This window comes from Carassius gibelio, chromosome A22 (assembly GCF_023724105.1).
Source record: "Carassius gibelio isolate Cgi1373 ecotype wild population from Czech Republic chromosome A22, carGib1.2-hapl.c, whole genome shotgun sequence".
In the NCBI taxonomy this organism is placed as follows: domain Eukaryota; kingdom Metazoa; phylum Chordata; class Actinopteri; order Cypriniformes; family Cyprinidae; genus Carassius; species Carassius gibelio.
Window position 1 is genome coordinate 5,037,848 of NC_068392.1, and position 13,479 is coordinate 5,051,326.

General features: G+C 36.2%; 1 protein-coding gene across 1 annotated transcript; it reads left to right on the plus strand.

Moving 5' to 3' along the window:
- The first annotated feature begins 447 nt into the window (after positions 1-447).
- LOC127942940 (uncharacterized) lies at positions 448-5,139 on the plus strand. The gene is made up of 7 exons (XM_052538966.1): positions 448-1,135; positions 2,357-2,449; positions 2,650-2,970; positions 3,116-3,412; positions 4,067-4,199; positions 4,320-4,383; positions 4,824-5,139. The coding sequence occupies exons 1-7, from the start codon at positions 1,072-1,074 to the stop codon at positions 4,872-4,874; spliced, it is 1,023 nt and encodes a 340-aa protein (XP_052394926.1). The 5' UTR covers positions 448-1,071; the 3' UTR covers positions 4,875-5,139.
- Positions 5,140-13,479: the final 8,340 nt, after the last annotated feature.

The window sequence follows — 13,479 nt, forward strand, 5'->3', positions numbered from 1 at the left end:
AATGAGGGCCAGTTTGTATTCATTGAAAGTTCGACCATATATCTTTTGCCGTTTGGTTTTATTTTAATAAAGAAAGTGCAACTTTTGCATATTTTATAGGGTTACTAATATGTTGCCGTAATTTACATTTTTCAAAAGACTTCTCCCACTAAGTAAAATGTATTGTTGAGAAAGGGACAACTTATCTTTCAGAAAACCTACATTTTATAATCATTATGAAAATGTATACTCGACTCTAAATTTGTGGCATATTTTGTGGTTTAATCAAAAATTGTCTGCTTGCAGTTATTCTATTTTAAGTGCAGGATTTCTAAAAGTCTACGAGTCTCCTTAATATAACAAATATGAAGTTTAATAGAAAATCGCATATTTTTATTTTGGAAATGATGAAGTCTCACCGGCACGTGCCCAGTAAAAGGTGTCTATAGCCACGCCCGTTTGCAATCTTCAGCTAAAAACGAAAGTTACGAAACCGCTAAAACTGCATCTTTGGCGGTATGCAGGGAGGGAGAGTTTGCGCGGAACTGTTTTCTTGGTCCCGCTCCCGCGATTTTTTGTCCATTCCCGCTCTCATGCTCCCACAACCATTCTAATAATTAGAACAGCCAGGTAGGATATAATAAAGTTTGAGTTTTTATACTTGGGGAGGGCATGAGCTAGTTTTGTCACGCAGACCTGGAAATTGATGGCGCAGAGCAGCTCTCAGTTAAGTGAAGCGTACGCTGATTTCTTTTAAAATAGCAAAACAACAGTGTTTATAACTCCATCAGTCATGTTATGCGCAAAATCGCGGGATGGCGGGACCCACGCGCGCTATGTTTTTTGGACCGCCACTTCCGCCCTCTTTTTTTTATCCTCCTTCTTTTTTTATGGATGTCAATGGAATCTTCAACATGTTTTACAATTAACAATACTTGCGTTGGGAACTGTAGGCTATATTATACCTTTTTAGAAATATATATATTTTCAAGAGAAGACATGGAATCTCGCGACAGATGAGACTCATCCTTTTATTTATATTTTTTTTATATTTGAGCCCCTAAACTCTCTGCACAGTTACATTAAGGGGTTATGATGATTTGCCCCGCCCACTATAATCAATACGTGGACGCAGACCCTCTTTGTTCTCACTCAGGTGCGTTAACAGATTACAGACTGTCTGAGCCGTTCAGGAATATGGTTTACACATTTATTTTTTACTTATGGCTTTTAGAGGGTAAGTTACACAATTTAATTGTATGGCTTTATGTAGCCCAGTCCTACATAGTGAATGGACCAACCATGCGTTTTGAAATAAGTTGAATCAATTATTTCACAAAATTATTCGGTGAATGAAATACTGGTTACGTCTGTCTGTATGACGGAGTAAATCATCATGCATGAACATGCATGAAAACACCTTTTAAAATAATATTGCAATGTTTCATTGAAAGTGTTATTTATTGAATACAATTAACAAATCCTTTAGTATTATTATATGGTCTGTATAGTATGCCTTTATGCGTTTGTTAGTTTTATGGAGAGCTTGGTTAATCAAGGACAATTCTTCCTTTTTTAAGTACAAATGTGTCATTAAAATAAAAATGCATTACTTATTTGAAAGCAAGCAAAATTAGCAAAAAGACATGAACTTATGCTTTTAGAGGGCACAATTATAAAATTTACCTCAACCTACTTTAAGTATCATTTATTTAGTCGTGTTTCACCATGTCAGATAGTGTCTCTAGAAGTAATTTATAACTTCAACTAGAATGAATATTTCATCATGTTTCATTTATTTGACAAGCAACTTTGTTTTGTAGTGCCAGGGGCATCATGCACTTATTTTTTTGAGGGGGCACAAGTATGGCACGGGGTTTCTCATGCTTATCATGTGACACACTGCAGCCGCAATACCACTGTATAACTGATATAGACTTATGTCCCTACTGAAAAAAAAAAAAACGTATATGAGTTAGCTTTATGCGCATCCATTTGGATTACTTTGAATGGTTTATGCTCCAGGGAGAGAGTTTAAAAGGTATGAAGTGTGTAATGATGGACTAAATATCCCTTCCCTGATTGTTCTCACTCAAAAGTGCCCTTCGGAGGCAGAGCGTTTGAAACATAGCCCTAGATAGTTACTGGAAGGTGAGTTTGGAACTAAACACATTGAATAATAGTGGCAATCATGACTTGATTCAACTGATCAAACTTTAATCAAATATAAACCTCTGACAAATGCATACATGTGAGAAAAAAAAAGGTAAAGTTTGATAAAAGGCCCCCCCGGGGTCAAAGCAGTATTTTCATCTCATCATATTTCACTCGTTAACATCATTTACAAAATGTATTTTTACTTTTAAATGTTTTGCAGGTTTTAAGTTGACACTGCAGGGAATTCAGTCATATTCTTTCTCCCAGAATCCATCACACTTGAAAAAGTCCTCGAGCTTATCGACTGGAAATGGTAAATAATTATCTCCTTGGATGTAGACCAGTAATGTCAGGATGCTCCTTGCATCTGGTGTGTTTTTATCATTTATATGCTTAGCATTTTTAAAATTTCACTCATATTTTGTTATTTTAAAGACAGACTCTGCAATATATCCGAGAAGAGATTCTGTGATTTGTTGTTTTGTTTTTAAGTGTGTTTTTTTGTTCATACAGTTAAAACAGTGACGATATCCGTGATGGAGGGAGATTCTGTCGCTCTAAACACTGGAGTTACTGAACTACTGACAGAGCATCTGATACTGTGGACATTTAGAGATCAAAATTCAGAGACTCGTTTAGCTGAAATCTATAAAAAGATCAAATCTGTATATGACATTAAAGAGAACAATGAGAGATTCAGAGACAGACTGCAGATCGATGAGCAGACAGGATCTCTGACCGTCACAAACATTAACAAATTACACTCAGGACTTTATAAAGTACAGATCATCAATGGAGATGTGAAGCACAAGAGCTTCAGTGTTGCTGTCAATGGTGAGGTGCTGTCTAAAAAGTTGTTGTTTAAAATCAGCATCTGTCCATGCATTTTATATTTGATTATTTAAATTAATTATGATCTGTACACACATTAATTTCGGCTATTGATTTCTCCTAATATATTTTTTCTCTCATGTTTCAGGTCTTCTGACTGCTCCTGTCATCAGTGATTCTCCCCGAAACCTTTCCATTTTAGAGAGATCACTGAAGCAGTATTGTTCAGTTCTGTGTTCAGTGGTGAATGTGAGTCATGTGACTCTCTCCTGGTACAAAGGAAACAGTTTATTGTCCAGCATCAGTGTGTCTGATCTCAGCATCAGTCTCTCTCTACCTCTGGAGATCGAGTGTCTGGATGATTCATACAGATGTGCGGTCTCTTATTCATTCACTAACCAGACTAAACACCTCAGCAGCACTGATCTCTGTCAGACATGTTTAGGTATGTCCACACTGGAGGTTTTTCACCAAAATATGTCTGCTAATACTGTTTTGCAGCGTTTATCTCTAAATGATAAATAAAAGTGCTCATTGTCACATTGCCTGTGCTGTACCTTGGCACATAAACTACACTTTACTGTTATACACTGCAGTGTATTTTAATAACTAGAAACTTTGCATGTTTTAAGCAAATAAATGGCAGATTAACTGACTATTCAAATTTAGTTTAGTTCCCAAAGAAGTTCAAAATCAGTCTCACGGTCCTTTTCCTGAGTCTTTACTCGTTTTCAAGAAACATCTAAAGCACCAGCACTTAACCAACTAATACTAGCACTTTTCCCTTTCTTGTCTTTTCATTTATATATATATATATATATATATATATATATAAACCTGGCTATGGGTTTTGTACTAGACTAACTGAGACTTGTCATGGCACTTGTATACTGTTGTTGTTCTCTTGTTGATCTGGTTGCTTCTGTTGTTCTCATTTGTAAGTCGCTTCGGATAAAAGCGTCTGCTAAATGATTAAATGTAAATGTAGTTGCGTCTTTTAAAATATATATACCCCACTAGATCTGTTGTTGTTTCATCTGGATTGAAGTCTGGTGAGACTGGTGTACAGTAATGACTGGTTTTGCTTTATTCATTGCAGATGGTCAAGCTGTGTCTGTGAAAGCGCTGATAATCGCTGCTGTATTTCTGCTGCTTCTGCTAGCGGTCTTAGTTTTAGCTGTGAAGATGTTCTGTCGCAGCAGGAGATACAAAGAAGCAGCACAAGAAAGCAAGTATTACCTCTTTTTATGACATTATAGTGCACAAAATTGCAGACAAATTCTTGTAACCTTCATTTCAAATCTTTTATTTTTATTTATTTTTTTGTAAATGTATTTTTACTAAACAGCTAGGACTACTATGGAAGAGGTGGATCATGCTAATCAAACATTTACTAAAAACAGAGCTCAGGATACGGTAAGATATGTTTGTTATTATCCGCCCTTTTTATAGGTGATGTATACTTTTATTTTTCTTGCCATTTTCTTTTGTGCACTGAATAATGAAACCTAAATCATTTTTATCTTGTTCATATATGACTCAAGATCTCAAATGACACTCGTGATCTACTGATAGGCTAGTATTTTGGTATTAGTTCAGTTTTTTTGTGTTGTTGTGCATGTACTCACATCTTTAAGCTCTCGTGAGAAGATGTTGATTCCAGCAGGATGTTTAATTTTCCATTTTCATTCCAAGTCTTGGTGAAATTTGGACTTATCACAGTATTTTTCCTAATGATTTAATGATATTATTTGGTAATTTTGCTGCTTTGATTTTCTAAATCTTTGTACTGTAAGCAGATGTAGTTCCAGCACTGGTTTACTATCTCTTTCTGATGTGTGTCTCTTTTCTTACAGGGAGCCAATGGACAGAATCAGACAGAGAATTCAGAGGTGGCTTTCAGATGATGATCATTCAGACCATATTATCATAGCACTCAGTTTATTAGCACAAGTATTTTGGGACATACGTTTCTATGTAAAAAAACTTGAATCCTCAAAGGTAAACTACAGTCTTTATTATAAATGGCTGTATTTCATTGTAGTGGTACTTCACAACAGACAGTCATCTGGGGTCCCTAGTCTGTTTTTGACGCACGCTGCATCCAAACCACACAGAAAATGCAAAATAGAAGTAAAACAATCATGTACATTTAAAAATTAACACCTTGTACTGACTCCCAATCGTAGGTTTACATTAGGCTACTATATTCTTGCTAGAAGGCCAGAAATAGATGACGAGAGGTTCCTCCTCAAAGTTGAAGTTGTAGGAGTGGAATAAATAGGATTAAACACAAAAAAAAAAATCAAGAAAAACAATGTTGGACAGGCAAATCACGGCCTTAAGAAACTGTGTATTCTGATTAGTATACAGTATGAAATGAAAGATTTAATCCAAGTATGCACTTGAGTGTCATATTGCAGAATGTCACATTTTCTCAAATAAAGTTTTTCTAAATAATGCTGACCAAAATGTATTTTCGATGCTTCAAAATATTCTAACTGACCCTCTGATGTCACATGGACTACTTTGATTATGTTTTTCTTACCTTTCTGGACATGGACAGTATACCGTACACAGCTTCAATGGAGGGACTGAGAGCTCTCAAACTAAATCTAAAATATCTTAAACTGTGTCCCGAAGATAAACGGAGGTCTCACGGGTTTGGAACGACATGAGGGTGAGTTATCAATGACATAATTTTCATTTTTGGGTGAACTAACCCTTTAAGTTTCCTTTGTTTCTGGTCAGGCATTGTCTCTAGGCATGCAAGTTATTACATTATTCTTCCGTTGTATTACTGTCTTTGTTTAATAAACATTAACTGTATGTAGATCCACCTTTCACTGACATTACTTTAGACTCATTCTTCCCACTGGTCGCTCTAGACTTTCTCAGTTCCAGTGAACTTTCGGTTTCATTTTTTGTGCATACAAATAAGTTGTTTTAGTGACATAAGCTTCCAGTACACAGAGACAACCACACACACACACACACACACAGACAAAATACTACTACTTCTAATAAATAAATAAAAAGACAAATATTGCACAATAAATAAATTGTATAAACAGTTGTGCTATAGATCGAAAGGAATTAAATGATTTCCTTACAAAATTAACTCCCCAAGCCAAAACTCAGGAGTTCATAGAAAACAGATACCATTCTGCCATGCAATAAAACAATAAAACTGCTCTGGAAAAGAGATCTTCAAGGAGTGCAAACAACACCTATTTATGACCTCCTTCCTCCCTCTCCTCTCTCCTCCTTGCCTCTGACTCTCACTCTTCTCCTCCAAAAGCAAGAATATCCACATGCCATGTTATATCTAGTGAAAATGATGTTTTTTCCACTTCATGTTAAGTGTCATTTTAATGGTCTCTGTGCGATTGGTAAAATGGTCTCTATTTCACAATAGTCATTTATATTATGAGAAAGATCAAGAACTTTTGTAGAATTGTGTTCTGCTGAGAAGGAGGTGTGTTCCCCTTTAGGGGTTTTTGAGAATGTTTAACTCCAACCAGGTTTGACCCTTATGTGACCGCGATAACCTATTGAACCAAAATGACCGTTATGTTTTTACAGCTGATTTGAAGATTTCTTTGTTGTCTGGTCTGGGTATTTAAGGGGATTGACAAAACTGTATGGGGCAATTCTGTAGTCAGATCAGCCCATAGTGTGGAGTGTATCTCATATGCTCCATACTATGTATCTTTCTGAAGTCAGGTATATTATTATTTACTCAAAACTGTAATTGTGTTGAACACATTGTGCCCATTGAGCACATTGTATAGTTGTTTGTGTTACTACCTGTGCACATTGTCTAGTTAAGTTTATTCTCTAAAACACCCGAGTGCTTTGCTATACATTTTAGAACATGTGTCTTAAATTAGAATAACTGTTACGTGTGTGACTGTTAAATTTGTTTGTCTCCTTCGTGGATCACGTGGTTGTTGCCCATATGACTACAGTGTCTGTGCAGGAGCAAAGTTGCTACATGGTTACAATGTGATTCACAATTGCACTATCGTTTCTAAATTGGCTTCTAATTGTTTCATTATGTAATTGACATGATACAATTATACCGGACTAATAATAAATTGTTATATTTGATTTATCCTAAACTCGTCTGAAATCATTATGACTAGTAAACTGTGAGGAGGCTTTTGTTACCGCAAAGTTACGGCCAGGGTAAGTCAAACTGAAGGCTCAGGAATGATTGGAGCAGTAGGCACATCTTCGGAGACCTTCTGATTTCTGTCTATCGCTGGTGTTAGCAAGTTGTATGGGAAAAGACTAAATAAACTACACTTTTGTCATAAGCAAGCAGTAGGCGGCAGGCAAAACATGTATTGGTCTACCTACACCCTCTGACTAGCATCAGACTGGCGAGTTTGTGATCGTAAGATCCACGTAAAGCTAGCGTGAGACTTAAAAGAGACATTAGGTCCCCAGTGGACGGATAATTGAAAGTATAGTGAATCCGGAATAATCAAATATCAAAAGACTCGAACTCACAACCCTTCGATTGTGAGTCCAACTCTCTAACCATTATGCCACGACTTCCCAGCGCTGACCAGATGGCAAAAGTTCAAAGCTCCTGTGGTAGGTCTTCCACAGCTGGCGATGTACAACCTTTGTTGTACAAAGCCTATTTCACAATGGAGTCAATGTGAATGTCCCACTTCAGGTCCTGAGAGATGGACTGCAGCTACAGTGCTGTTCATGATGGTGAGCGGGGGGAATGCAGGGGGGTTTCTCCTGAAGTCCACGATCATCTCCACTGTTTTGAGCGTGTTCAGCTCCAGGTTGTTAAGACTGCACCAGACAGCCAGCTGCTCAACCTCTTGTCTGTAAGCAGACTCATCACCGTCCTGAATGAGGCCAATGACTGTAGTGTCGTCTGCAAACTTCAGGAGCTTGACAGAGGGGTCTTTAGAGGTGCAGTCTTTGGTGTGCAGGGAGAAAAGTAGAGGGGAGAGAACACATCCCTGAGGGGCGCCAGTGTTGGTGGAACGGCTGTTTGACATGAATTTCCCCAGTCTCACTAACTGTCAGAAAGCTTGTGATCCACTGACAGATGGAGCTAGGAACAGAGAGCTGGGTCATTTTGGTCTGGATGTCTGTTGGGATGATGGTGTTGATAGCCGAACTAAGTCTTTGCTTTGTCCAGATGTTGCAGGATAAAGTGCAATCCCATCTTGATTCGATCCTCCACGGACCTGTTAGGTCCAGTAAGGGTTAAGGGATGTCCTTCAGATAAGACAGAACCAGTTAGAAATCAGTGTTGAGTTCTACTGTAAGGATAACCCTTCCTGCTTTAAATGTTTCAAAACGATTAACAGTTGAAAATATTTTAAATATAGAAAATAATCAAAAAGTAATCAAATGTAATCTGTTAAACTAATTTAATAAAGCAATTGGCATAGTTATACTACATATTACATTTTAAATAGGGTAACCTTTAAACTGTAACATATTACATTACCAAAGTAATTTTCCCAGCACACAAAAATTGTCAAAGATTCATGTATCCACTTGCTCTTTCCACTCCCTTATGTTATTTTCACCGTATGCTGTTGGATTTATAATAAGACTTTTATAAAAAAAGACTTTTTGTCAAAGTTCACCACTGTTTTTTATTGAAGTGTTTGACGAGTTTGAAGATTAAAATTTTCTGCAAAATGTGATTTGAGCTATCATCATTTTAATGCATTAACCATCTATATAAGTACTGTCAAAGGGTGAGTGATTTATGTCTCTACTTAATAATATTTTGAGGTCATAAAAGTAGCCTAAACTTAAGAGCCCTTGAACAGATCTGAAAAGACCAAATGAATGAAGGAATGATTAGTAATAATAATGATGATGACGATAACAACAACAACAACAACAAAAATGAATGTGTTATTTTCTTTTCTTTATGTAGGCTAATTCACATAGTTTAATTAAATGTTTTCTTTTTTCAAATGTTTTTCTCTTTGTAGGCCACTGATGAAGAACATGCATTGACTGCGATGAATGCTGGTCAAAGAAGAGAGCGTCCTTTCCCCTAAACTGATGCATCAGTGGTTTAAAGGAGGACGCTGTCCTGGATGATGAAGATGTCAAATGCTGTGCTGATTGGGCTTCTTCATGACTACATCAGTTATGCTGAAGAGATCATGAAAATCGACTGTGATGCATAATCTGTATTCATGGACTATGAAACAAACTGGAAGTGTATAATTTTTAAAAACAAAATGTTAAATGCTTGTTCTGTGTCGTTTAGTAGAAATGGAGTTTACACTTTGTCACACATGTGTCTGTTAAATGTTATAATATCAGTGTTACTGTTGTGGTTTATTTGTGTACTGTCATGCCAGAACAGTTTGTAATGAACTTAACTAATTGTATAATTATTGTATAATTATACGATAACTGTACAATAATTATATGACAATTATACAATAATTATATGATAATTACACAATAATTATACAATTATTGTATAATTGTGGTTTTGTATATTTTATATATAAAAATGTATTTATATGAAATTTGATCTTAAAAGTTATATTCAACAAATGTTCAATGCTGTATTTATAATCTCTGTGGCTGTTAATGCCATACGTTTCTGTATTTCCTCTTACATGCATGTACATTTTTGACTGTTTTCTCGTCTTTAATTAATATTTACCTTTTGATAGTTATTCTTTGTGTGTAGTGATTTTAAAATGAGCAATGCTTAGCTCGATTTGGGTTCATTTTAGCCTAGCAATGTAGTAATTTTAAACCATGAAAAAGCAACACAGCATGCTAAACATAATAACCCAGCTTGTTTGATTAAAATAACCCATCGCTGGGTTCGTCCCTTTTTGACCCAGTGCTGGTTTGCCAAAACAACCCAAATTGTTTTTTTTTTCAACCCAGCAGTTTTTAATGTAACGAATTGACTGAGATTAAGACGTTCACCTGCATAACTTTTGCACAAAGTTTGTACGTTGCTTGTGTGTGATATCCATTGGCTTGACTTCATGGTTTAAAACAGAAATATTTCTAACATTGAAAAGTAACCAGTTAACCCCCTGCCCGACCCGTATCTAAAACGTACAGGGGTGTGTTTCCCAAAAGCATAGTTGCTAACCTAGTTGGATGGCAATGGGAAATTTAATTGCAACCAACAAAGTTAACTTAGTTAGCAACTATGCTTTTGGGAAATTCACCCCAGAACAGTTACACCACTGTGTAGTATTGAACTGAGCCGTGAATTTTGTGAATCATTACACCCCTACCAAACATGCAAACCAGTGCTATTTAAGTCTAGACATGACTCAGTTATTATAAAGTCAATGCAAGTGCAGACAAGACTGCAATCAGAAATCAATGGAGCGTCTCATGCACATGGCTGCAAGACCATCAAATAAATGGACACCAAATCAAATTTTCTGTTGTTTCAGAATACCTATAAAATGAAAAATAGAAACAACAGTCACTTGTAGTGAACAGTGCCAGCAGTGCATCTGCAGTTTAGCTTTGTTAAATACTGACATGTGCTCCAACATGCTTTGTCTGTCCTATAATGACTAAGCTGTATAACAGACTGTGTGCTCATCATCTCAAAACAACTGTTGAATACTCTGCCTGATCTTGTCCATTAGTCACCCTGTAAGAAAAGAAGTATGCATCAGGAAGAGAGAGGAAAGTAGTACTCATATCAGTTATAAATATAATATAGAACAAATTGTCTACAAAGTCTATTTAAATGGGGAATGACATTTATTTAAGTAATTCTATCACTATCAATATAATCCAACATCTATTTAATATAAGAGTTTCATGATCATAAGAACTTGCAAATGAAAAATCCACAGAAGAACAGGACTACATCTAATGCACTTTAAACCAACAGCATATTGTTAGGGCGATTTAGGCTCTCAAATTATGTTTAAACAAGATAGTATTCACTTGAGATTCAGTCAGAAAATAAGCAAGCTTTAGCGCAATAAGAACAACTATTCATGTTGTCTGAGTGTTAAATTATGCAACATCATCCACAAACCGAAAGACCAGCGAAACAATTCTAGCGTATTGGTTTTCATCCAGCAGACAAAGAGATTTGTCAATAATAAATGTATCTTACTGTATCCGGAGCTCTTTGTGTGGTTTATGTTGCATCAGTATAAATGACGTCTTCCTCAGGAGTCTGAGCTGTTCAATTATAAATTTATTAATAAAAAAAAACCTTTTATGAATCTGAAATAATGGTTAAAAGAATTTGTTGGCACTACTTTTGCAAAAAAATGCACTGATAGTGTACGAAGTTGATAATACTTGCCTTCTTGTTTTGCTAGTTTGTATTTTTTACGCCGACAAAACACCAACACACCTATGCCCACTAGCAGCAACAGCAGCACAAAAATTATAGGAAGGGTGAGAAATAAACTTTGACTGGCTCCTGCAATGGATAAAACAGCCATTACCTTAAAGGAGACTCACAAGACTTTAACCAAGATGAAATAACAGCATATCTGTACCTGGACATGTCCCACAGAGGTCGGTGATGTTGAGGTGTGTGAATGAATAGGACCGGTTAGTGAACGAATAAGCCACAACACAGCTGTAGGAATCATCCAGACACTCAATCTCCAAAGGTAGAGAGATGGTTTTGTTGAGATCAGACACACTGATGCTGGACCATAAACTGTTTCCTTTGTACCAGGAGAGAGTCACATGACCCACATTCACCACTGAACACAGCAATGAACAATTCTGCTCTGAGGATCTTTCTGATACTGAAGGGTATCGAGGAGAATCACTGATGACAGGAACAGTCAGAGGAGCTAAAAACATTAAAGGAAAAAATTCAGGATGAATTGGTCATTGAAATATCTGTACAGATCCTTAATTCATTTCTCTAAAAATAGCAATGAATGTTTAGAATCTCTAAGACAAATTCTATAGAGGTCTGGGCAGTTGATATTCTCAATAAGCAAAAATTCTTCTTAAAGGGGTCATATGATGTGATTTCAAGTGTTCCTTTCTTTTTGGAGAATTACAAGCTCTTGGTGCATAAAGAAGATCTGTAAAGTTGCCAAGACTAAAGTCTCAAACCCAAACCCTGACTCACAGTGTGTAAGTACGTTTACATATGCAAAGGATTTACCACTGATCATTCAAACCTGAGTTTTGAGCAGATAACAAATACATACATGGTAATATTACGCAGTGTGATACAAAACACACCGCAACGTGTAATAAGACAAGGTTTTGTCTCATCGTGCCATTAGATGGCATCACAGTGTGGAGAGGGGCGTAACATTTCTGTCACACGCTTGAGGTATCCGGCCAATCAAAATGCACTGGATAGCTGGCCAATCAGAGCAAACCTCACTTTTCAGAATAATAAACTTTGTGAAATCAGATAGGTTTCAGATGTTTCAGAAAGGAAAAAACAATAATGTACAAAAAATATATGGAAAATATATATATATATTTTTTTGTACTTAAACCGCATAAACACTGCATTACACCAAATACACAAAACTATGTTATTTTTAGCAGCATCATATGACCCCTTTAAGCTTGGCTGAATCCTCCCACTAACAGCCTTCAGCGGTCCACAAACAACACAATAAAGAATTCATTATTGACTCACCATAGACAGCAACACTGAAGCTCTTGTGCTTCACATCTCCATTGATGATCTGTACTTTATAAAGTCCCGAGTGTAATTTGTTGATGTTTGTGACGGTCAGAGATCCTGTCTGCTCATCGATCTGCAGTCTGTCTCTGAATCTCTCATTGTTCTCTTTAATGTCATATACAGATTTGATCTTTTTATAGATTTCAGCTAAACGAGTCTCTGAATTTTTCAATGTCCACAGTATCAGATGGTCTGTCAGTATTTCAGAAACATCTGTATTTAAAGTGACAGAATCTCCTTCCATCACTGATATAGTCTCGGTTTCATCTGTGTAAACACCAAACACACCTGAAACAAAACAAAACTAAATGATTAAACGCTAATTAAAGCAACAGCATCAAACTTAATTCTGACATTACTTGTCTACACCTTTACACTTTTTTTTTTGCAATATTTTATTAGCCCAAGTTCCTGCCGTGTCAACTTTACAATTTAATTGAAACCGTCAAAAAATAATTAATAATAATAACAATAAAAGTAAATTATGATACTAGAGCATGAAAGAAAACAATAACTTAGGACAAACATACTGAAAATGTACAACTTACCACATAAAAGCCATGAGAAAAAATAGATAAATGTGTAAACCATCTTCTTTAACAGCTCAAACAATTCGGAAGCATAAAACAAATCATTATGCATCATTATTCTAGGCTAGTAGTAGCAAACCTCTCCGATCGAAAAAGCAAACAACAGCTGACTTCAAGCTACTCGAGTTTGCGCAAGGGTTGGGCTACACACCTCTCTGTAATTTTCGCATCAGGTAATTGTAGTGACAATTTAAATAATTAAACAATTTAGAGCAGTGGCGTGTCCGCGAGGGTGGA

Bases quoted from the DNA above. Each gene is read 5' to 3' on its own strand.
- LOC127942940 (XM_052538966.1), top strand. From the start codon at position 1,072: ATGATGATTTGCCCCGCCCACTATAATCAATACGTGGACGCAGACCCT. The intron at 2,971-3,115 runs GTGAGGTGCTGT...CTCATGTTTCAG, and splicing joins CTTCAGTGTTGCTGTCAATG to GTCTTCTGACTGCTCCTGTC. The intron at 3,413-4,066 runs GTATGTCCACAC...TATTCATTGCAG, and splicing joins TCTCTGTCAGACATGTTTAG to ATGGTCAAGCTGTGTCTGTG.